Raw genomic sequence first — 26408 nt, forward strand, 5'->3', positions numbered from 1 at the left:
ATCATTTTACAGTATATATTTCATGTGATTTCAGTAAATCATCTGAAAAAAAAAAGTGTTACAAGTTCATGTTATTTTATACTTTTATAAATATTTTATCTATATCTTTATTTTTTATATAGTGTATTTTTTGCTATGATTATTATTGTTTAATCATGTAAATAATGCATATATTTTTGAGTTAAATAATAATAATAATCATAATTAGTATTATTATTATTGTTATTGTTTGAATAATATAAATAATATGATATATATATATATATATATATATATATATATATATATATATATATACAATTATATGTATTTATTATAATTTTTTTAGAATTTATATTATATATAAATAAAAATATTTTGTACACAAACAACATATTTCTCTTAAATATATACATTAATTTGTATGTATTTATATATACACATAATAATTACACACAGACATATATTAAGCAAACTGCAGAACTTTAATGTACTTTAATTACTTACTTTAATGTATTTGCACCAAAAAATGATAAGGATTTATGCTGATATCGTCCAAAACCACACTTTGCCAGGAGTGTTTCCAAACTTTTGGAGGGCAGTGTATATATATATATATATAGGTACGGTAAGTCTTGAATTAGTCTACACTGACTGGTTGTTTATATAAAAATGAGTAGTTACACAAATAAAAAAAAAAAAAAATAAATCACATTGTTAAGGAAGCTGTTATGCCTGATTTCAGGTACAGTTTCCCCATACCTCTATTGATTTGTTTTCACACACCAATGATTATTAAACTACTTAGTCCAAATGTTTGAATGAATCATAATGTTGCTCTGAATCAAACCCACGTGTCATTAAACCACTGCGTTTCATCACACAAACCGTTACACAACTTTCACCATCCATCCATCTCTCTCTCTCTCTCTCTCTCTCTCTCTCTGTTGTCATGGAAGTATCGCCTAGGTGACTGTTGCTTAGAGATGAATCAGCGTTTTCAGATGCATGTGAAACGATGGGGTCACTAGCATTTATTTACTCCACCGTCAGTGAAGATGACACGGATACTGCAGAGAAACAAGCTAACAAACCTGTCCTGTAATATCAAGTGTCCGTAGACATCATACACTACAGTGATCCAGAACAAGCTTGTAGCATCTATCTGATGACTGTAAACAAGAGCACAAATGAGAAATATTGTTGTTATTGGCACAAAGAACATGATGTGATTCTGAATGGTTCAGTTGTGATGCAACAGTAAAAACACTGAAGCTGACTGATGTTTCTGTCTGCAGTCGCGGCTTTGTTCGCAAGTTCCTCTCAGAGCACAAAGAAGTTTGAATATGAAAGAGGAAGATGCTTGTATTTACTGCTGACATCAGAAATGTTCATTTAAAAGAGGAAATGATTATCAGAGCAGATCAGCATGACATGATGTACTTTACACCACTGAAACACACAACACATTTGGCTCCATTATTATGCAAATAAAAACAAGCGTTGTGTTCAACAAAAAATGCAAATTCTGTCATTAATTTCTCACTCTAATGTCGTTCCAAACCTGTAAGACCTTCAGTAAAATTGTCCATGTGACATCAGTGGTTCAACTGTAATGTTATAAAGCTACAAGAATATTGTTTGTGTGAAAAGAAAACAAAAAAGCAACTTTATTCAACAGTTCTTCTCCCCCACAGGTGTTTATGTCTGACTGTTTTACCAATGTCCTTACTACGTTTCTGGGTCTGGGAACATTTCCGTTGCATTGCTGTCGATGGAGGGTCAGAAAGCTTTTGGATTTCACCAAAAATATCTTAATTTGTGTTCTGAAGACGAACAAGGGTCTTAAAGGAGAAGTCCACTTCCAGACGACAATTTACAAATAATTCACTCACCCCCTTGTCATCCAAGATGTTCATATCTTTCTGTCTTCAGTCGTAAAGCAATTATGGTTTTTGAGGAAAACATTTCAGGATTTTTCTGCATATGATGGACTTCAATTGTGCCCCCGATTTTGAACTTCCAAAATTTAGTTTAAATGCATCTTCAAAGGGCTATAAGCCGAGGAAGAAGGGTCTTATCTAGCGAAACGATCAGTCATTGTTTTCCAAAAATAAAAATTTGTATACTTTTTAAGCACAAAAGCTCATGTAGCACAGGCTCTGGGAGGCGCGTTGTTGAACGATTCTTTCATTTTGAACGAATCTTTAATGTGAGTCGTCTCGGGGAGTGATTCGTTCAGTCATGCATGCGCAACATCCTATTAGGTTCTGTACTGGAATTAGTTCACCTATTTTGAGTCTTCGGGTTTTTCGAGTCGTTCGTTCATCTTATGGGGCTGTCACGTGATGCTGATTTTGCTAAAATGAAGAAATGACTTGAAAAAAAGATTTGTTCATCCGAGTCAGTAAAATGATCCGAACTTTCCATCACTACTACGAATCACGTCTTCGAATCACCACAAGTTCATCGTCTGTGTACTCTGGCTCAAAAAGGTAGAGTATGTCGAAAAACTCCATCTTATTTTCTCCTACAACTTCTTCGTCCAACATCGTTGTACCTTTTTGTTTGTAAACAGCGTTTGACTTACTTGCATTTTCTTAGTCTTTGCACGTTCGCTTTGTAAACACTGTAAACACTGTAGTTCCGCCTATGTCCACGTGACCTTCCGACGTGATTTAATAGTACGTGAACACGCATCTCAGAGCTTGTGCTACACAAGCTTTTGTGCTTAAAAAGGTATACAAATTTTTATTTTCCAAAAAAAAAAAAAATGACAGATCGTTTCGCTAGATAAGTCCCTTCTTCCTCAGCTGGGATCACTTAGAGCCCTTTGAAGCTGCATTTAAATAATTGTGAATTGTTGTTCTGGAAGTGGAGTTCTCCTTTAAGGGTTGGGAATGACATGAGGACGAGTAATTAAATGACAGAATTTGCATTTTTGCGTGAACTACCCCTATAGAGAACTTTATGAATGGGAAAATGACACATAAACGCCATAAATTAATCTTTAAAATAGTCCATATGACCACTGTTACCACTGATATACTATTATAGTTTTTGTTAATATATTTCATTTTTATATTTTCTGTTTTCACTTTTTAGATTTTAGATACAATTTTGGTTATTTTAGTTTGTTGTGTTTTGTATTTTTTATTAGTTTTTTATGTTATGTAGATTTTATTGATTTTTATTTATCAGTTTAATTTAAAAAATTAGTTTTCCTTATTTTGAAAATAAAATGAAAATAAAATATGAAAAAAAAATGTTTGTTTTTTTTTATTTCAATTTGCATGCAGTTTATTTCAAGTATAGCAAATAATAAAAATAAATAAATAAACAAAAATTATGGTTTCAGTTTTAGTTAATTACCCTGCATATGATTCATGCACTATTACCCAAGAATTTTTTTATTTAATTCCAAGCAGTCATATGATTTGAGCACCACATGAGAATCAAGCTGAAATCAAAACTCATTTACTGAAATTCCTTTCTCTCTCTTTTCTTGATACATTCTCGATAAGTTCATGACAGAATGTCCCACTACACTTCACTAACCAGTCTGAACAACTAGTTTATCAATTTGACATTGATACTTTTCTCATGGACTCCTAAGAATGAAAAAAGTAGATCCAGGGCTGAAGATTTACAGTGGACTTTTGATTTGTTCCTAACACAAATCTATCATATATGGGTCTATCAGACGACTTAAAAGTGGTTTTCAATCTCTAAATGCCACGGACAACAAATCTAATCATTCCAAAACTTAAATGGCATCTATGTAGTTTGTTATTTAAAGACCCAATTTATACGGCAACTTTTAATATTATATAATAAGTCTAAATTTATTTGTAAAATATTTTGTTTCTGTTAACTCATTATTTTTTTCTGTATCGTTAGATGTATTACTTATTTACTCATTTATTTACTTTTTTAGTAAATATTTAAATTGTAATTTGTTTTTTATTCTGTTTTATTTAAATATTTTAATTTATTAGATTACATTATAATCTATAGTTGTAATCTATTTTTTGTTTTTTATTTTTAAATAAAGTTGTTTTATTTTTCATTATTATCTCTAAATATTTCGAAAACCTGACCTGATTTCATTTTCATATTTTCTGTTTCCACAAAGTTTTTTATTTCAGTTTAGTTTATAAGATTAAACTTAAAACAGATGATTATTAAGAACTACTATGACAATTTGGCAATCTTTTGACGCTCAATTATCGTAACTGCATGGGGAAAAAAATCTAAAACTAAAAAAAAAATATTCACTATTTAAAAGTGCAATGAAAAAGATTTTAAATCTTTCATAAAAGAAAGTCATACAGGTTTGGAAGGACATGCAAGTGCATAACTGCTGACAAGCATGTTCATTTTTGGGTGAACTATCCCTCAAACTCACAAATGCATGTGATGCTGGCAGTGTTTTGTGATTTTATGCACACATGTGCTGCTATTAAGACCTTATTTATCTGTTGACTGACTGACTATATTGTTGTGAAACATTCACACACTCATCTAAAGTGACTCTATACTGAAGGCAGCAGGGCCTCAACATCAGTGACACGCATGTTAATGATCAGAGCTCAACTGAGCAGACAATCTTAACACAAACACACATGTGTGAATATGAAGCACACCACGCCAGAATATGTCTTCTAAGACACCTCAGTCTTCTAATGTCTAGCTAATGTTTCACTAAATAGCGTTTAACACACGTAGCAACCTAGAAAAGGCTGAAACAAGCCCTACAGCATCAAAGTAGCAGGACTGACAGAAAATCTCCAGCATCTCACTTCTATTCAGAGACTGGACGAAAATAGCACTGTGAAAACAGTTCACACAATCGCTCAAATAGACATGGGAATGGAAATGTTCATAAAGCCACCCACAATAATAATAATAGCGATGAAACGAACTGACAGGTGCTTTTCAACGGAGCGTTTGAAGTGAAACGCGACCCTGTGGAGCCGCGCGCGTTCATGAGTGCGAGTGCCGCGCTGTAACCGAACAGATGTGAGCGTCTTACCTCTGCAATGCCTCGAAACGACCTCTGAAGACACTAATCATCCCAGCAGCACGAATAAAACACGCAACGACATTTCCCTCTCACGAATTGGTTGTCATTCTGCTCCGGCGCTGCTTATTTTGGCCCATTCCTGTGTCAATGACGTTCACTTCCGGTGTCCCCTCCGCCTCCTCCATCAGAGCAGAAAAACGACATCCGCGCACCTTCATATGATTTTACACGCAACCGACTAGATTCATAATGTAAAAATTATAAAAATATCTCATTTAATATATATTAACATAACGCTAAATTAAATGTCATAAAATATAATTAATAATTAATTAATGACATTTGCAATGAAAAGCAAATGGGTATTTAATCATTAGAATTATGGTCAAATTAAGTAAAATAATAAGTAAAATTGATTGAAAAAATAATTAAATTAATAGAACAACATATAAAATAATAAAATGTAATTACATTATTATTATTATTATTATTATTATTTTAGTAATAGTACCATATTGTGACATCACAGTATAAAATAAATAATTTAATATTAAATAACAAATTTACATAATAAAATGAATGAAAAGAATAGAGAATAAAACGGGTAGTTAATATGAACAATAAATTGTATGGCTGAAAAAATAATTACATTAATAGAATAACATTCAAAATAATAAAATATAATGCATTATAGTATTATTATTATTATTATTATTTTAGTAATAGTATTATATTGTGATATCACAATATAAAATAAATAATTTAATATTAAATAACAACAAATGTACATAATGAAATTAATAGACATTAAAAGGTTCATTTATTGTTCATAGTTAATATGAACAATAAATTGTATGGCTGAAAAAATAATTACATTAATAGAATAACATTCAAAATAATAAAATATAATGCATTATAGTATTATTATTATTATTATTATTTTAGTAATAGTATTATATTGTGATATCACAATATAAAATAAATAATTTAATATTAAATAACAACAAATGTACATAATGAAATTAATAGACATTAAAAGGTTCATTTATTGTTCATAGTTAATATGAACAATAAATTGTAACGTTAAAAATTAAATTAATAGAACATAAAATAATAAAATATAATGCATTATATTACTATTATTATTATTATTATTGTAGTAGTAATACTATATGGTGATATCACAATCTAAAATAAATAATTTCATATTAAATAACAACAAATGTACATAATAAAATGAATGAAAAGAATAGAGGATAAAAAGGTAGTTAACATGAACAATATATTGTAAACGTAAAAAAATAACTAAATTAATAGAACAACATAACAAAAATATATATAGTGTATTAAAATAATGCTAAATAAAATAAAGCAAACAAAAATAATAATTAATTAAAACAAATAAATATTTAATAAGAATAATGATAAAGGAAAATGATAAACCATACTACATAACATTAATTTGATATTAATACTATATTGTAAAATTTAACACAAAACAAAAAAATAATATAGTAAATATTATATAGAATAATATAAAAAAAATTATAATTACATAATTAAAACAAATTAAACAATGGAGCAATAAAGATGAAGAATAATAGAATAAAAATGATATATTTTAATAAAGGTAAAAAAAAATTACTATAAAAAAAACTACAATAATACACAACTACTACTATTACACTTATGTTTAGTTTGGGATCAGTAAGATGTTTAATATTTTTTTTTAAAGAAGTCTCTTTTATTTGATCAAAAATATAGAAACAAAGTAATATTATGAAATATTATTGCAATTTAAAAAAAAGTTTTCTATTTCAATATCCTTTAAAATGTAATTTATTTCTGTGATCCAAAGCTGAATTTTCAGCATCATTACTCCAGTTTGCAGTGTCACATGATCATTCAGAAATCATTCTAATATGCTGATATATTATCAACTTTTTATTTGGAATCAAGACTGTCTATTTTCTTTTTTTAAGAACTAAAGAAACGCTTGACAGAGTAAACTTATTGAGGAGATTTCTGAGCTATTTCTGATCCAACTTGAGTCAAATTTATTAAGAAGCAGTTCAGAGTCATTAAATACACAGTAAATCACATTGCATATTATTTATAACCTACATTTATATATTCTATTTATAAATGTGCTGTAATCAGTCAGTCCAGGCTGCGGTAGAAGTCCTTGTCTCTGCGATGCTGCTGCACTGGCATGTCCCTCCGGACGTCCTGTAGTCTCTGCAGGTCGATCTGCACCAGCGTCAGGCCCACGTCTGACCCCCCACAGTCTCCGATCACCTCACCCCACGGGTCCACCGCCAGCGCGTGTCCGTACGACGTCCGCTTGGCGTGATGAGCTCCGACCTGCGCCGCCGCCAGAACGAAACACTGCGTCTCGATCGCCCGCACCCGCAGAAGAACCTGTCAGAGGAACAAATATATCAGCCTATCTGCATGAAAACATACTGTAATATCACAATGAATTGCATCAGATTTGCTGAATGAAGTCCAATACTTGTTTCTAAATAATTTCAGGATGCTGATTTCAAAAATAGTGTCTGTTTTGCTCAAGCACATCACACTTTTTAATGAAACATGAAGTACATTTTGTAGCATTTTTGTTTTTTTTCTAGTATTTTCCTTAAACAACAGAACTGCCACAAAGATGTAATTCCTGTCTGAAACTATATGCACCTGACAATTAAATATACTTTGATTTCCATTCTAGTTTTTATAGATTTTTTTAAACTCAGCATCATCAAATTAGGTAATAATAGGCCTTGTATGCAAATGTACAATTTTCTTGTTAATCAGCAGGGCTGTGTAAATGACTCATGACATGTTTTCACCTCCCAGTGTGCTGTTCCTGTGGCCACAGTGAAGGCTGATGGGTAAGTGAGGATCTCTGCTCCGTGTCTCTGCAGCGCTGATGACAGCTCAGGAAAACGCAGATCATAGCAGACACCAAGACCAACCTGCAATCAATTTAACACCATCACAGTATTACAATAACACCGACAACGGTATGACTGGTTGTGTTTGTTGTTTCGGGCTGAAGTACCTTTCCGATGGGCGTCTGGACGGGAGGCACCAGTCGAGGTCCGGGGATGGTGAAAGCGCTTTCTTTCAGAGACACTCCTTTACTCGTCAACTCCACATCAAACAAATGAGTCTTCCTGTACACAGACACCATCTCACCTGAACACAGAAACACAAAAAACATAACAACACATATATATATATATATATAATCATTGTTGTATTTTACGCTTTGAATTTATATTCACTCTTTATTTAAATCATTGTACTACAGTATTTTTTTTTTTAACAAATACTGTACATTTCATACAAAATTATTTTTTAAAAATCTTTGTATTATAGTACTTTTATAATTTTAAAAGTATAAAATACTGTAAATATTTAATATGTAAATACACGTAATAATGAAATGTTAATATATATATATATATTAAACATTTAAACGCCTACATTCTAATTACTGTATTTTGTTAAAATAAATTGATCTTGCAATGGAAGCAGCTACTGATGCTGATAAAAAGAAATAAATTAATTGAAATAAAAAAATACAAATTATGAAATATTATTTAAATTATTAAAACATCATAGATATCAAATATATATATATATATATATATATATATATATATATATATATATATATATCAAATAAGATCTTTTTTGTAATGTATTTCATTTATCATTTTAATAGAAAAAAAAACAATGTATTACATTATTTTTTAAAATAAAAAAGCTATGTATGTATCATAGTAATTAATCCTTGAATATTATGAAAATTAAAAGTGTATGTTTTTAAGACAATTTTTTGAAAACGTTTCCTTGTGGCAATATTTTCCTGATAATTAAGTACACTTAAAAGCTTTAATAATATTTTATTTTGAAATATAGGTGGAAATAGATAAACAAAAATGTATATTTATTTATAATAAAAATATTTTTAACATTTAAAAATAATCAATTCATAATTAAAATTAAATTGATTTAAATGTAAATGTTTAAGTTTTAAATTATTTTCTTTTTAAATTTAATTTAAATACCATTGTAGTATTTTCTGCTTTTAACTTATAATATATATATATATATATATATATATATATTTATTCAATTTAATTGAAATACTGTAAATATTTCATATATGTAGATATATGTAATAATAAAATATAAAAAATATGTATTACAGTAATAAATCACTTCATTAATCACCAAAGAATTACAAAAAAAATCACATGTACAATGCACAGCGCAAAAGTGACCCTAAAATAAGTCTATCATTTAGCTTTTTTTTTGCAATATATAGTTTTTCCTTTATTTTTCCTTTGTTTTTGTGGAGAAGTAAGACACACTTTAATGATATTCACCCAAAAGTACCACACATAAGACTAAGTACCTTGTCCATTAATGATAATATGGCTGTTATAAATGCGGCGGTCTGTTTTCCAGTCGTGACCTCTCTCATGAAATCCACCCAGAGACAGCCACATGTCCAGCTTCCTTAAACACACACAAATAATTACTTAACAACCCGATTTCATCGTCAATCGTATTTTTTATCAGTGGTGTGTATTGTACCTGGCCAGGTGAGAGTACCGGCTGATGACGTCACCGTCCAGACTCTCGGACAGCTCCAGCGTCTCCTCGCGGTTTGAACCGATGTAATCAAAGCCCTCCGGCAGGAACACCATACAGGCCCCGCCCTCTTTGGCCTGCTCCACCAATCGCCTGCAAGAGCTAAAGTTGGCCTCTTTGTCAGGGGTGGCGGTCATCTGACAAACGGCGGCCACAGGAAGTGATGATGACGATGACATCCTGACAAGATAAATAAAAGTATATGGGTGTGTCTTTTAGCATCTGCAGAGCTGATCTGAGAGTCTAGATACACACAGAAATCATCAGAAATCATCTAAGAAGACACTACAACCCGCCAAAATAAAAGTTTAGTTTAACAATTTAATTACAGCAACATAAAAATTGTATAACAGACAGTACATCTCAAAGCAATAATAATAATAATAATAATAAATATTAAAACTCAAAGGTCTTCACTACAACCAGCCAAAATAAAAGTATAGTTTAACGATTTAATTACCAAAAAGTAGAATAGAATTGTAATAATAATAATAATAATAATAATAAAATATATTAAAAGACAGAGAAACTCAAATGTCTTCACTACAACCCACCACAATATAGGTTTGGTTTAACTTGCAGTAAATATGACAGAAATACATGTAGAGTAGAAAGTACAACTGTAAGTAATAATATTTATTAAATATTATTTATTGTTTATTAAAACCACTTAGAAATTAAAAACTTAAAAACTTATTTTAAAATTATTTTAAAATAATTTCACACAATTTCACTTTTTTTCAAGTTTAATGCATTCATTTTTTAACCAATATTCTTTGAATATATTTCTATTTATTCATAAAACACAGAATCTGCCAAAAATATAGAAATAAATGGTGAATCTAGATGTGAATATATATATATATATATATATATATATATATATATATATATATATATATATATATATAGGGAATAAATATTATATAAATAAATTTAAAAAACATGAATTTCATTAGAAAAAAGGCATATATATATATATATGCCTTTTATATATATATAAGTTTTCAATTTCTAAGTAGTTTTAATAAACAATAAATAATATTTAATACATATTATTACTTAAAGTTGTATAAGTCATTGTATATAAATAATAAATATATTATTTTTATAATGTTATCTATAATAAAATATATTATATATATTCTATTTATCAGCAAAAAATACAGAAACAAATGGTGCATAATTTAGATGTGAATATTGTAGTTCCATTAAACCTCCATATATATATATATATATATATATATATATATATATAGATTTATATAAAATATATTTTACATTAGTATCATAATTTGTTAATTTATGTATTTTTATATATTTATATAATTAAATAAAATATTATTAAAAATATGTTATATAAGTGTGACCCTTAAATGAGTAATACCAGAGAATTAATTATTGAATTTAATAAATTATTTTTATATCAACAATGGTCAGACTCATTGCCACTTCGTGCGCCTTCATGTGGCCATTCATGAAAACTGCACTATACTGCAGTTATAAAAAACTGTTTATATTGCAATTACTATAAATTAAATAAAAGCATATCAAAAACACCTCTCTCATCAGAATTTAAAACTCAACAAAGAGAAGCTGATATTAAAATATAAGAGCATGAGAAGTGTTGCACTGCACAGAACTCAAACCAAACATGCAGAAACACTTACCTGGTCTGTCCTAGCACTGCTTTCGATCTCAAAGCCAGCAGACCCGCTGCAAGAGAAGGCTTTCGCTCTCTCAGTGCTGTAAACAGACGCATTGACAGCCTGCAAAACTCAATTACGCTCTGTTTAATCACAGGTTGCACTTTGAGCCCATTTCACCCACTGCTAAGGCAATAACTAACCCTACAGCTGACATATTAAACACGCACCACCTACCTGACTGTAATCACAGAATACGAATGCGAGTTAATAAACAACCCTGTCATTTTGTAATAAACAACAGTTTAGGTTTTGCTAAAATACGGGAGTAAAAGGTCGATTAGCATTAAACACAAGTACAGCGTGGGCGGGGCTTAGATGTCAGGACGTCGCCTCTGATTGGCCAGTACTTTCGGTCTAAGTAATAATTCTTATATTTAGGTACCTTGCATTTTCTGTACATTGTTTATCATCTGTATCAGTATCGTGACCTATTTATCAGCAGCATTATTTAAGTATGAATTATTATAATTTCAGAAACAGCGCTGTCACGTGTTAGCTGTTACTTTTCTCATCGCAGAGCAGGAACGACCAATCACAGGAAAGCCGCTGTGATCGCTGAAGACAAATGTATTTATTTATCTATTTACCTCAAACTTAAATTTCCATCGCATATAATAATCGAATTTAATAGATTATAAACGCTATTATATACATATCTTCAGCAAGACCGAAAGTCCTTAGATATGAAAGTGGACTAAAGCGGGAATCGTGTTTTCTGAGGCGCCAAGCGCCTCTTTCAGGAAGAACAACTACTCTTCGTAAGAAACCGTTTTCAAAAACGTGTAAAAATATCTGACAGGTCAATATGGGTATTTTATGTGTGGTTTTAAAAACGCGTGCAGCGTCTTTCACTTAAACTCACAGAGAGCTGTAATTTCAGTCAGGAATGTTCGCGGTCAGGCCCTCATGTGACCGTTGTGGGTCCTGACTCGTGCGGTGATGTGCAGTTCATCATGGCGGCGAACAGTAGCAACAGCACGAGCGGTAAAAGCGGTGGAAAGCAGTCCGCTCCGTCTGCCGAGCAGGTAACGGCGCATCAGGTTTATTACAGTAATATATGAACGCTTCGTCTACGCTGCGAGTGAGCAACGCGGCGGGACAAAACCAGAACGCGCCTGCTATAAACAACAAAGCCGCACGCGTCCGACGCCCCTCGGTGCATTCTAATGGATGTGTTCAGGTTTTGTCGCGCCGCTTGCTTGCACGCGTTGTAGATGGAGTGTGAAGCATGTAATATTGGGTGTGTACTGTGAATTGTTGTCGGTACAGACTGAGGCGCGCGTGCTGGTTTATAGTTGCCATGCAACAACGCAAACCTCAGATCAGCCGCATTAAAGATACTTTTATTTCATAAATCTTAATGAATCTGGCTATTTGATGTTAGGTTGAATGCCTCCACCTATTAGAAACTAGTACATGCCCTCTTGTCTGTATAAGGAAAGTGCATCGTCTGCACATGTCACTATTCCTGTCATACAACACTTATGGGACAGAAGAAAGTACTGACAGTAATTGAGACATTTATGGGCTTTGTGATGACTTTGTATTGAAAAAAATACTTCTTCATGGTCTAACATAGATTTTACAAGTTTAGCATGTATCCTGCAATAAAAAATTTTCATAAGGTGTGTTATATTTTTCAGTAATTTTTTTGGTCATTTAAACTTTTACTATATAGTGTTGCATACATATATACAATGTTAAATAAAAAATAATTTATATAATTATATAAATATATTAAAATACAAATATACATTATTACATGATACATTAATATAATGTTAATCTTGTATATTAAAATACTTGTATATAATTAATATTTTAATATATAAGTAAAATAAATATATACATTTAATTATTTAAATTATTGAAAAATAAATATATAATTTAATACATTTGTTATATGAAAGTTCAAAAGTTTGGGTAAAAACTAATAATTTTTCAGTGTTCCTAAAATGTAGGAAATGCAATTAAATAGACAAAATAAAAATATTTAAAACTAGAATAATTTAAGCAAACATTTTTTCCAAGTGGGTTATTTTTTTATTTTTACAATTTCCTAATTTATTAATATGCATGCATTATTAATATTCGTGTCTTATGTTTGAATCAGGTGGTGGCAACTTTCCAGAGGATGCGACAGGAGCAGCGCAGTATGGCCTCAAAGGCTGCAGAGTTTGAGATGGAGATCAATGAACACAGGTGTTTGTCGTAATTCCTGCTCTGCCTGATCCATATTGAAGCTTGTGATAAATCATCATGATTAAATGAATAGTTCACCCAAAAATGAACTGAAAATACCCTCACTCTCAGGCCATCCAAGATGTGGACAAGTTTGTTTCTTTTTGGAGAAATGTAGCATTGCATCACTTGCTCACCAGTGGATCCTCTGCAGTGAATGGGTGCCGTCAGAATAAGCGTCCGAACAGCTGATTAAAAACACCACAATAATCCACAAGTAATCCACACCACTCCAGACCATCAGTTAACATCTTGTAAAAAGAAAAGCTGCATGTTTGTAAAAAAAAAAAAAAAACAAGAAGTCCATCAGTCATAAGTTTTGTTTTCATTCAAACCATCACTTTTGGCCAAAATACAAGTCTACAATCCATAATAACACTTCCTCCAGTGAAAAAGTCCATCCCCTGTTGTTAAAATCCACCCGCATATTTGTTTAGAGCTGTTTTGGACTGTTTTTAACTTCTGTGCATATTTCTCTCCTAATTCAGACAAGATGACTTTTTCACTGGAGGAAACAATATTATGGATAAAGGGCTGTAATATAAAGTTCAGACGTCTTAATGATGGAATTGTTTCTTACAAACACACAGCTTTTCACTTCACAAGATGTTAATTGATGGATTGGAGTGGTGTGGATTATTGTGATGTTTTTATCAGCTGTTGGACTCATTCTGACGGCACCCATTCACTGCAGAAGATCCATTGGTGAGCAAGTGATGCAATGCTACATTTCTCCAAATCTGATGAAGAAACAAAGGCACTGATACTTACATGTTCAATGTAAACGCACTTTTGTTCTAACGCTCATCACTTCCTCTTCACAGCCTCGTCATTGACACGCTAAAGGAAGTCGATCCGTCACGGAAGTGCTTTCGTTTAGTTGGCGGTGTGCTTGTAGAGAGGACCGTCAAAGAAGTTCTCCCTGCATTAGAAAACAATAAGGAACAGGTACGAATCTGCTGCCGGATTCACAAACGTTTGCTCGTTATTAACGATGCGCCATTACAGTTTCTCTCTTTTCAATCAGATTTCGAAGATCGTGGAGACGCTTAACTCACAAATGCAGGCGAAAGGACGGGAGCTGACGGAGTACCGTGAACGCTACAACATCCGATTAGTCGGGGAGGACGACAAACAGGGCAAAGCGGACGCCAGTCAAGCCAAAGAGAGCGAAGGAGGAGGGTCTAAAGGTGGCGCCGGAGTGCTCGTCTCATAGTGGATTTTTCTTTAAACGCTGGTTAGAAATCGTTGACGCTTTAATATTTGAGAGACTGAGTTGGCATGTTTCTATTTAGTCTTACAGATGCCAGTCGTAAACACGAAAGAGAGTGAAAGTCGGTTTTCATGCACGTTTTGTACATTCATATTATTAAAACACAACTCACGACAACACCTTTCCTATCTGAACATTCACAGCAGTTCACATTAGCAAAGTGAAGTCATATCCGTGTGATTTCAAGGCAATCGTTTGCTTTTCAGTTCAAATAAATAGTCAAAATGTTTCGTTTCAAGTCTAAATGCACTGCATAAATTCACCATCTTAAAAATGGTATTCGAGGCTTGACTTTCACTTTCTTCTGCTTTGGGAAGACGTAATGTTTAGTCGTATTTGGTGCAGAGTGAAATGAGCATGACGGCCAGCGACTGTCTCGTAGCGTGGAGCTCTGACTGTTGAGCGCAGCTGGGCTCCATCGTTTATCATGTCACGACTGTACGCCTGTGGACGAAGCCTTTTTATGTTCGTTTTGTTTTTGTGGTTGTTTTGGTTATTGAATTAAAATACAAAATTCAGCAAGATCTGTTCAGTGTTGTGTGTTTTGTTCGTCACTAAATTCACACTCGTGTTTGAGCAAAAAAGGTGTGTGTGGTTGTGTGTTGCTGTTCACCATCAGTTGATCATTTAATGTTAATAAAGTGAAATTTAAAGTACAATTTTATTATTACAACTAATATACTTGTTTTCAATTTTTATAGATTTTAAAAAAAATCAATTTTACATTATTTTTTCATTCAAACTGACTGGGTTTCTAAAAACGACATAAGTGTGAATTTAATGTGGACTAAAACAAAAAGACATTCAAGTCCAATTTAAAGTCAGTGCAAAGACTTACTTGTTTGTTAGAGATTAAATGTTTATCTTGCAGCTGATCGCAATATATGAAAAAAATAACGTAATATTCTGACAAAATTATGCAGCCCTATGCTGTAAATAAATGATTTCTCTTTGTTTTGAAAGTGACTTGTATGTGACAACAATTGCACAACTGCCGTTTTTATGGAATATTTTACAATATACTGTATACCATGATACAGAACGATTCATTCATTCTGACACTGACAAAAAAAATCAAAATGACTTCCATTTCTTTCTCACACTTCCTACAAACCTCTATTATGGAAATATGTAAGTTTGGTTTTACTTTTATGTAGGTAAATATTACATTCATAAACAACGATCAAAAAAAGTTACCAAATTTTTTACAGTTTGAGGTCTATCATTATCTTGAGGCATATTAAATTAACTTTTATCCATCTTAAGGACTAAAATGTTTCAGAATTAGTGTTTAAGATTTTAATACCCCTATATAGTTCTACAGTTCTTTATTTTTGTTTTTTGTATACCAGTCAAATGTTTTTGAGCAGAAAGATGTTTAATGTTTTTCAAAGAAGACTCTTCAGCTCACCAAGCCTGCATTTATTTGATCCAAAGTACAGCAAAAACAGTAAAATTTTTAAAATATTTGTACTATTTAAAATAAATGTTTTCTATTTGAATATATTTTAAAATGTAATTTATTCCTGTGATCTGAATTTTCAGCATCATTACTCCAGTCTCCAGTGTCACATGATCCTTCAGAAATCATTCTAATACTCTGATTTGTTGCTCAAAAATGTATGTATGTATATATATATATATATAGATTATTATTATGTTGTTGAAAATAGCTGAGTAGATTTTTTTCAGGTTTCTTTGATGAATAAAAAGTTCAGAAGAACAGCTTTTGTCTGAAATAAAAATCTTTTGTAACATTATTAATGTCTTAATCATCACTTTTAATCAATTTAAAGCATCCTTGTCAAATAAAAGCATTAATTTCTATAAATTATTTTCTATAAAAATTATACTGACTCCAATTTTTTGAATGGTGTAGTGTATAATGTCACAAAAGCTTTTTTATTTCAGATAAATGCTGATCTTTGGATCTTTCTATTCATCAAAGAATTCTGAAAAAAAAAAAAATGTATTCAACTTTTAAATATTGATAATAATAATACTAATAATAAATGTTTCATGAGCAGCAAATCAGCATATTATAATGATTTCTGAAGGATCATGTGACACTGAAGACTGGAGTAATGATGCTGAAAATTCATAAATTTTAAAATATGTTCAAATAGAAAGCAGCTATTTTAAATAGTAAAAATATTTCAAAATGTTACTGTTTTTGCTGTACTTTGGATCAAACAAATGCAGGCTTGGTGAGCAGAACAGACTTATTTAAAAACAGTAAAAATCTTACTGTTCAAAAACTTTTGTCTGGTATTGTATTTTCGATTATATTTTATTTTGTGTTCATTTATTTTCATATTTTATTATTATTATTATTGTGTACTTTTTATTATTAAATACGTTTTATTTCTATCTATTAGTTGTGTGAGTTGTCAAATAAACTTAACAATTTAAATTTTTAAAAAAGCATGTTTGGCGAGCGGGTACGAAATTCCGCGAAAAGCACAGATTGCTTTACGGCAGCAACAAACGCACACACACACACAGCTATCTGTAATTACTACTTTTACGACAGGAAATTCCAGTCACTGAACTGTAGGGGGCTCCCCAGCCTCAAAAACACCGTCAGTTGTATATTAAATTACGTTTAAAACATTGCTACTATATTATTTTTATACTATATTATTTAAAACTAAACAACACAATAGCACCATGTGCAAAAACATCATTGCACTTTATGCTTAGCGCTCGCTGGGAACATTTAAACATGTAATGCCGCAAAAGTGCATGACTTCCGGTGGCTAATTTTAACCAGAAATTAAATCTAAATCAAAAACGATTTTCGACGAGGATGGGATTCGAACCCACGCGTGCAGAGCACAATGGATTAGCAGTCCATCGCCTTAACCACTCGGCCACCTCGTCTGATATGTACATGTGCTCATACGTGTTCCTTTTGATGTTACACAAGGTGACAAAACGCCCGGTTTTTCCTATGTAATGAATGTTTGACGATATTTATTCTTTCTGTTACCAACAATAAGTGTTTATGGAGACCAAACAGCCACACACACACACGCTAGAAGCTCCAGCAGTGATCAAGTGACCCCTTTTTAGGGTGTTTACGGTAACCGGAACGGTAAACAAACATGCGCCGCCATGCGCAGTGTGTGCTATTCACGAACGCGTTTCTCCTCTGTGTGTTCACAGGCGTCTAACGGGCGTCTTTTAAATGCATGCATCCAAACATGCAAGTTTATTTCCGTTTAAACTGACCTGCATTACATCAGGCTGCAATGCAAATCACTTCAAAGTCTGCTGCATGCATGAGAGCTGCATAGCTGGATAGCTGGCTAACCCTAGCTGATCTGTGTGAGCACTCTTTGAGAATATATTTCATTAACATCAACCAAAAGGTACAAGTAATTGTAATGCATTTCTCTAAAAAATGCTCCGTGTTTAAGGTGGTGCTCAGTGCCCTTCTCATTGTTGCACTGTTGCAGCTTTTATATCTGTCTTTCCTCTCAAAATTGCACGGGAAACAGCAGCGCTACAAGTATTCTGAGCTCTTCGGGTCTAAAAAGACCTCAAACCAAGGTGAGAAGAACCCTAGACGGGAACATCTCAGATACTCTTTATCCACAGGTGGGATCTTCGATGGAAGCGGACAGTATCGCATATATAAAAACCTAATTAAAAGTGACTTCTCGACCAATCAGAAGCCAGGTGCGGATCCCAGATCGCACCACCTGGCGTTGGCCACGCATACGACGATCAACAACCTTCATCATTTGAACTCTTTGTTGGAGCGCTGGCAGAGTCCGCTATCCGTCGCGATATTCGCCAACGGCCAAGATGTTAAATTCGCGACGGCGTTCGTTTACGCCCTCAGCTTGTTTTGTCCACAGGTTCAAGCGTTGGTGGACTTCCATCTGGTTTGCCACTCGGGTGAAATGGCCAGCTTTCCAGACCAGGATCGAGAGCATTTTGCCGGTCTGGAGGAGAAGGGCTGTCCCGGCGTCTTCGCCAAGCTCGAATCCCACCGAGACAAGTACAAAAACTATGCCATCGGCAGCAACGTCTCGTACCCCAACAACCTTCTCCGCAACGTGGCCCGCGGCGGCACAGACGCCGCCTACATCCTGGTCATCGATATCGACATGATACCCAGCGCCAATCTGCACCACCAGTTCGTGACCATGCTGATGAGGCGTGAACCGGCGGTGGACGAGGTCCTCGTGCTGCCTGCGTTCGAGATCAGACACACTCGTAAGATGCCGGCGAACAAGGCGGAGCTGGTGCAGCTCTATCAGGTGGGCGAGGTGCGGCCGTTCTATGATGAGCTTTGCCCTCGCTGTCAGGCTCCCACTAATTATTCGCAGTGGGTCAATCTGGCCAGCAAGAGCTCGGGGCCGCTCGAGGTGGCGTACACCATAAACTGGGCTGATCCGTGGGAGCCTTTCTACATCGGGGCCCGAACGGTCCCTCTCTATGATGAGAACTTCAGGCAGTACGGCTTCAACCGCATCAGTCAGGTGAGTGGATGGAGAGGTGGACTCCAGCAGGAAGTATATACACAATTAATCAATTAAACAAATACTAAAAATCACACACACACACACACAGTACTGAGCAAAAGTCTTAGGCCACTAGTATTTTCACCAACAAAAATGGTTTTAAGTTATTTCTATCTTTTGCTGTAGTGTGTCAGTAGGAAATATCAGTTTATATTTCCAAACATTCATTTTTCCATTAATTGTAATAATACGGAGATATTTTTGTTTGCACAAGGAGTTTGACAACAGCGAGTGCTCTGCACAGAGATCTGATCTCATCATCATCCAGTCTGTCTCTGGAATGGCATGAAGAAACAGAACAAATTGAGACAGACTAAATCCAGGAGAACTGTGGCAACGTCTCCAAGATGCTTCAAGAGACCTACCTGCAAAGCTACCTGAAAACCTATACGCAAGTGCACCTAGGGCAAAAGCTGCTTAAACACAATGAAATGTTGATTTAATTTAGTTAATAGAAGTTAATTGATAAAATCTATTTATAAAATTATTTTTGACAGCATCCTCATTTTACAGCATTTTTACACAAGTGCCTAACATTTTTAACAGTTCTTGAAGCGTCTTTGAGACGTTGCCACAGTTCTTTTGAATGTAGTCGATCTGAGTTTGTGTGTTTTTTTTTGTTTTTTGTTTTTATTCCAGACAGACTGGATGATGATGAGATCAGATCACTGGCTGTTGTCTTGTGCTAACAAAAAAATCTTACAGGATTATTAAAATTAATGGCAAAATGAATGTTTGGAAACGTAAACTGATATTTCCTACTGACTGTCACAACTACGTGCGAGGGGAATGCAAGAAGACGAAGGTCAATGAAATCAAAAGTCTTTAATAGATTCCAAACGGGTAAATCCACAAGCAGGGCAGGAACACATGTACACATAGACGAGACCGAACGACAAACACTAAACTGAGACCAAATTATAAGGACAGATGATTGCAATGAACTTAATTAAGACACAGGTGATACAAGGTTACCTCATAATGACATAGTGCTGTGCAATATTTGTAACTTGTCAACATTAATATTAATTTTATGAATTTTATTCATATTACATTGTTAATATAATGTGAATTATTATTGCAAGCATATATATATATATATATAAGTACTGTGCAATATTTGTAATTTATTAACATTAATATTAATTGTATTCATATTAAATTGTTCATATATTAATTATGATTGCAAGTGTGTGTATATATATATATATATATATATATATATACTTACATATACATGCATATATTATTTATTTTATACACACATACACTTATATATATTTATTAACATTAATATTTTATTAACATGAATTATTATTAGTATTATTCATATTTAGTATAGCATATTATTGATATATATATATATATATATATATATATATATATATACTTGCAATAATAATTTATATATATATATATATATATACACACACATACATTTATATATATTTACACACTTACAACTGAGATATATATATATATATATAGTAATAAAATATTTTTTATTTTATATACATGTGTGCACAGACATGTGTGTGTGTATGTATATATATATATATATATATATATATATATGAAAGGACAATTAATATATGCATAATTATTCTAATATGTGTGTGTCTGCATGTAAAATATGCTAAATATAATAATATCTTGCAATATTTTAAACAGGATTTATATTATGTATATATTATTATATAATTATATATCGTATAATTCATAATAAAATATTATACATAAATTATATAATATAATAAAAACCTTTTTTTCAGATTTTGAACTTGTGTGTGTTTGGAATATTGTATTATTATATTTAGAGTGTCAAATTCATTATAATATTATTTTTTAATGTTGTATATATGTACTAACTCCTACAGTAATTAATATTATAATTATTATAATATCCTAAACTTATACATGTATGTAAAAAATCATACATGTATATAATTCATAAAATAAAATAATTAATATATATATTTTGTTTTATTTACAATCATATTATTATTATTATTATTATTATTATTATTATTAATTACTGTTGAAGTTTGTATATGTACTAACCCACAAAATTAATAATTAATATTATAGTAGTAATATTATAGTGTAGTATAATATTCAGAAAATTAAATTTTTTGAATTAAGTAATTCATATATGAATTATACAGTTTTTGGTCAATTTATGTATTGGACTAATAGAAGCAATCAAATCCAACAAAAGAGCAATAATATTTAAGTGCTATGACAAGTCTAGGTTAGCCTAATGCAGTACATGTAGCAAGGGTTTTTCTTATTATATATAAAAAGAAAATGTGTATATTATAAAAAAAAAAAAATAATTCTAAATTATTTATACACACACACAAACATACACACGCACATATATTGCAATAATACTAATTATTAATTTGGATAGTGTGAATAGAAAGTGGACTGAGTTCTGGTGTGAACTGAGAATCTTATGGTGCAAAATATGAATAAATATGTACTAATTTACCCATTGACTGACTCTGTCCCTTCTCTTCAGGCCTGTGAGCTTCACATTGCCGGTTACCGGTTCTCGGTTGTGAGCAACGCGTTTGTGGTGCACAAAGGCTTCAAGGTCCAGGGAGAGTTTCACAGCAGAAAGGACGAGGAGAACCGCAAGAACCGCATCCTCTTCCGCAGCTTCAAAGAGAGCCTGAAGGCCAAGTATCCGAACTCGCCTCGCCGCTGCTGAGAAAACAGACGGTAATCAGAGACATCAAATCTAATGCTGACCGACATCTTCCAGACTTCATGTGAGAATCATAAATGCACAAAACTGAAACAAAGAACCCGTTTGAATCTCCACTCATTTCAAAACATCAGAAACTGTTCTTGAACGCTGTCTATTTTATCTATAAGCTGAAGACATGATCAAGCTTTTAAAGAGAGAAACTAAATAAAGATGGTCATTTTTATTTATAATTTTTGTTTTCGGTACATTTGTGACACCTTTTGAGAGCAAGATACAAATGTCTTCAACATGAACTTATTTATTTATTTATTTGATTTTAATAGTACATTCAATCTTACTTTTCTGAGCTTTTCACTACATTGTAATGTTTCTTTTATTTTCTTCAAATTTAAGGCAAGACACCCCAGATGAACATTGCAATTACAAACTTTTTTCCTTTTTTTGTGTTACAGATTTTCTGAAATGATATGCAAGTTAGCCACCATTTAATAAAATATATGCATAAATTTGCATACATTTCCAGAAGATAAATCTGAACTGGGTTTTCAGATGGGATTTTGCATTTCTCTTTTTTTTTTTTTCAGAAAAATATTGTATAAATTGTATAAAATCATGCAAACCTCTCAGTAAAAACCATCTGAATACAGATGCAAATAAAACTGTAAAATTCAGTGTAAGTGCTACATAGAGTAGAGAAAAAATAATTTTATGAAAAAAACACTATGAAATATGTATTGCAATTGGATCTACAGACATAAATAGATTAAATGCAATAAAATAAACACTAAAAAGTGCATTTTAGATGTTTTCTATACACCATTCTGAAACAACAGGCTATGAAAAACCAAATAGCCTAAAATTTTACAGCTGACTAATGCATGAAAAACACTGTTTTTACCTGTAGTGTCTTGCCTTAATCTGAGAAATGGTTTGTCTACTAAGTAAACATGCAGTAGCTAATGACTGATGGTTTGTCACATGGAGTACATATACTATATAAGAGACGAGATGTGGTGCAGCTGTATGTCATGTTGTGACTGTAATGTTACACGTGTTTAAGTTACTGACGAGATGAGGTCTCGTAAAGACCCAGAGATTAGTTGTAAAGCTATTAACATATTAAGGTCGATAGGCCACCTTTATGCTAATAACGACTCTAAAGACGCTCAAAGAGCCTGATGATATTATACACACACAGGGAGTGGCGTCTGAAAATCATATTAGTGTTTTAATTATACTGTGGATTAGGGGTAGATGACAATGAAGCAACATTAGATTAATGCAGGAATGAACTACAAGTAGTGACTGTAGTCACCACAGGGTGTGCAGATGATTAGACTGAACAAGCAATACTGTATGTCAGATATTTACATCAACTGTACAAGATGTGTAGTGTTTAACACTGAATGGGGCTTGTATATATATCTTTTCTTTTGGAGAACTACCCATTTTATTTTACTTTATAGTATTTTTTCTAACTTTTTTTTCTGATGTGAAGACACATGTGATATTAATGTGATATTGAAAGAGTGTGTTTTTACATTAGTTTCCATGTTATTTTGTCGATTGCTTGTCATAAAAGCAACATTTTGTTCATTTAACTCCGTTTACTCTGATAGTGTTGTGTAGTACTGGAAGCATGAATGTTGTGACACTGGAAAAACACTGTCAATCCAGAAACCTTGTTGTGATACTGAAGAAAATATGATTGTAAAGTGTTTTATAAAATTGTGACATGACAATGTGAACATGTAATTCTTTGATTATACATGATTATACAACTAACACTGTTTTAGGTATTGTTGAATGATGAACAAGTTTTGTATCTAGTTACATAAATCTGCAACATTTGTGTTGGTCTCTTTCAGTCTAACTTCTATAGCTGATTAATTATTGCACATAATCCTTTTCTGATAATAAACTGTAGGTCTATTCTAGAGTGAGTTACAGCCAAAACTAAATTGCAATTAACAATGTAATCATGCATCGCTAAGAAAACAGACTTATCAAACACGTAATATATTTTTTGTTTGTTGGTGTCATAGACCAGGTATCCAATCAATCTCAATGCATTTTGGTGCAAATGAATGTCAGAACTAGTAAAATTAGACAGATGCAATATTTCACTGGCATATGTCCTAATTTCAGTAGTGACATATGTATTTGAGACAAAAAAAAACAGTTTGATTGGATGCATGCTATAATTTCACAAGACGAACGTGGAAATGCAGTCATCATCAAACAAAATTAAGCTAGAGACAGTTTTAAGCTGAGAGACATTAAGAAATTGTATACTTTATAAATTTTTGATTTTAAAGATGTTTATTTTTAACTAAAATCTTTAACTAAACTGTTTCAGTACTGTGTTAATGTCAAATCTGGGTGCTAAAGCAAAAACCAATTGGCATCTGCTGTTGTAGATCAAGGCCACAATATAGGCAAATTGGCAAAAATAAAAATTATATTTTTTCATATTTTTTCAGTAACATTTATTGTTAATGAAATTTAATACACTTTGACCCTCTTTTGTCCGCCTTATTTTGCATCGTGAAAGATATTTGCGATTTATTTAATGCTGTAACTAGAACAACAAAGTGCAGTAAACAGTTAAACTATTTGTGTTACAAATCAGTGTATACAGTGAAATTTTACAAGACAGCATTTTGCAATATCAAGTAGCTGTTTTGTACAAAAATAAATAGGTCTAGTTGGAAGCTAATGACACCGGAAGTCGCGCACATTCGAGTTAAATGGCCTTTCGCGCCATTAAAATACGTTACGTTGAAAATAAAACAAGGTGAATTACGCTGGCGTAGGCATACAGTACATGTGAGTTTATTAGTCTGAAGCCTACACTAATAAACGTCTGAGTGTCATTACAGAAGTGAATCAGTAGGGGGCGCTAAAGTGTGAGGTGGGAGACAACCGTCACTCCAGCTGTGTTTCAGGTACAACGGACCACTTTTATTTCGGATCACCTTTGTGATGTTTGTTGTGTTCTACCAAAAACTACTTACATCACAGCAACTGCAGGTAAAGCCGCCATTTTCTCTTCAGATTCAGTCCTGCCTGGAAGTTAACTTGTAATGTTTGTGTTAGCAAAGCAAGTTCATAAACCAACAATTTTTGTACACTTAAAGATCAATGACAGTCAAAATCTGTCAAAATAGTCACTTACAACACGTTCCTTGACGTTCTGACTGGCTGAAAGGATTGTTGAGGAGAGTTTGAGGTAACTCGTGTTTGGAAAAAACGCGCGATTTTACAGTTATGATTAGAGACCAGAAAATCGCGTGGTCCTGTTTGATTCGAGTCAAAATGAGACACGTGTTTGCTATGTGTTTGTGTTCGTGTGAATTAGTGTCGGTATGTATGTGTGTCATAAGGTTTAGCTGCTCTTCACCTAGAGATGCCTTGAGTCTGGCAGACCAGCACATTTACGCATTCACACGCAACAATAACCCCATGCTGAGGAGAACGTAAACATACCGAGTTAATTACAGTTCACTCCTGCTAAACGATTTGCACTGTGGTATAATTTTGACAATCCATTTAACAGGAAACGTTCTCTCAAAGTTACTAGCATAGTTCTGCCAGTAACGGTAACCGTTCATTCAAAGTTATCTGGTCTTTAACGTTAAATATTAAGTTGTTGTTGTTGTTGTTATTAGAACGTTTAAAGAACTTTAGAACAAAAGGTAACATTCCCTTAGTGATCAATGATAAAATGGAATGGTGCCTTAAAAATGGTGCCAGATATAAAATTGTTTTTAAAATATATAATTTTAAAAAATTGCTCAGGGAACATTCTAAACATTCCAAAATAATGTTTTCATAACTTAATGGGAACGTTATATATATATATATATATATATATATATATATATATATATAGCTGGGAACAGTTTTACATTCACAAATTACAATGTTTAAACCAATGTTGTTTACATTTCTATTTCTGAACATAACAGAGCATAATGGTTCATGTTATGTTCAAAAATTCAGAGTTCAGAAATTCTATTTGCAATGTTCACACTGTTATAAAATGATTAGTTTCTATGGTAACACTCAGGATGGATCCCAAAATGAATCTGACATCACTGTCGATGGCTTTCTGGGCTTGTTTTATTTCAAATCACATTTAAAATGCAGATAATGATATTCAGTGCCTTTCTAGATACTAATGTTTAAACCGTAAAGTTGTAAACACCAATATCAACAAAACAAAAGTAAATAAATGCTGTCAGTTGTGTTTTTGCCTTTT

At 32.3% G+C, this 26408-nt stretch overlaps 4 protein-coding genes and 1 non-coding gene across 11 annotated transcripts in view; 2 read left to right on the plus strand and 3 right to left on the minus strand.

The window, feature by feature from the left end:
* The window catches only part of clcn3 (chloride channel 3), a 49496-nt gene extending 44323 nt beyond the window's left edge, over positions 1 to 5173 (minus strand). For all 3 annotated transcript variants that reach the window (XM_051114506.1, XM_051114503.1, XM_051114507.1), the window contains exon 1: positions 5015 to 5173. The gene's annotated coding sequence lies outside the window, so the exon portion shown is untranslated. The remainder of the gene's footprint in view (positions 1 to 5014) is intronic.
* Positions 5174 to 6683: 1510 nt separating this feature from the next.
* On the minus strand, positions 6684 to 12260 carry nit1 (nitrilase 1). Of its 3 annotated transcripts, none has more exons than XM_051114520.1 (7): positions 12242 to 12260; positions 11341 to 11416; positions 9614 to 9850; positions 9432 to 9535; positions 8067 to 8203; positions 7855 to 7980; positions 6684 to 7426 (listed from the first exon to the last, which is right to left on the minus strand). In XM_051114520.1, exons 3-7 carry the CDS (start codon positions 9847 to 9849, stop codon positions 7166 to 7168), a joined length of 864 nt encoding a protein of 287 aa, XP_050970477.1. In that variant the 5' UTR covers position 9850; positions 11341 to 11416; positions 12242 to 12260; the 3' UTR covers positions 6684 to 7165. The 3 variants fall into 3 exon arrangements, with proteins under 3 accessions (XP_050970477.1, XP_050970475.1, XP_050970474.1); XM_051114518.1 differs by lacking the exon at positions 12242 to 12260 and adding an exon at positions 11554 to 11707; XM_051114517.1 differs by lacking the exon at positions 12242 to 12260 and having other exon boundaries at positions 11341 to 11708.
* Positions 12261 to 12262: 2 nt separating this feature from the next.
* On the plus strand, positions 12263 to 15417 carry pfdn2 (prefoldin subunit 2). The gene is made up of 4 exons (XM_051114522.1): positions 12263 to 12404; positions 13493 to 13581; positions 14445 to 14568; positions 14648 to 15417. The coding sequence occupies exons 1-4, from the start codon at positions 12333 to 12335 to the stop codon at positions 14834 to 14836; spliced, it is 474 nt and encodes a 157-aa protein (XP_050970479.1). The 5' UTR covers positions 12263 to 12332; the 3' UTR covers positions 14837 to 15417.
* A 2277-nt stretch (positions 15418 to 17694) lies between these two features.
* Positions 17695 to 17776, minus strand: trnas-gcu (transfer RNA serine (anticodon GCU)). Its single transcript has one exon. It is a non-coding gene; the product is annotated as a tRNA-Ser (tRNA).
* Positions 17777 to 18011: 235 nt separating this feature from the next.
* Positions 18012 to 23996, plus strand: b4gat1 (beta-1,4-glucuronyltransferase 1). 3 transcript variants are annotated; one of them, XR_007828057.1, is made up of 3 exons: positions 18012 to 19386; positions 19643 to 20233; positions 21953 to 22075. XR_007828057.1 is itself a non-coding variant. In XM_051114515.1 (2 exons), exons 1-2 carry the CDS (start codon positions 18283 to 18285, stop codon positions 22142 to 22144), a joined length of 1296 nt encoding a protein of 431 aa, XP_050970472.1. In that variant the 5' UTR covers positions 18012 to 18282; the 3' UTR covers positions 22145 to 23996. The 3 variants fall into 3 exon arrangements, 1 of the variants encoding a protein (XP_050970472.1); XR_007828056.1 differs by having other exon boundaries at positions 19643 to 20271; positions 21953 to 22070; XM_051114515.1 differs by lacking the exon at positions 19643 to 20233 and having other exon boundaries at positions 21953 to 23996.
* Positions 23997 to 26408: the final 2412 nt, after the last annotated feature.

Source organism: Labeo rohita, chromosome 7, assembly GCF_022985175.1.
Source record: "Labeo rohita strain BAU-BD-2019 chromosome 7, IGBB_LRoh.1.0, whole genome shotgun sequence".
In the NCBI taxonomy this organism is placed as follows: domain Eukaryota; kingdom Metazoa; phylum Chordata; class Actinopteri; order Cypriniformes; family Cyprinidae; genus Labeo; species Labeo rohita.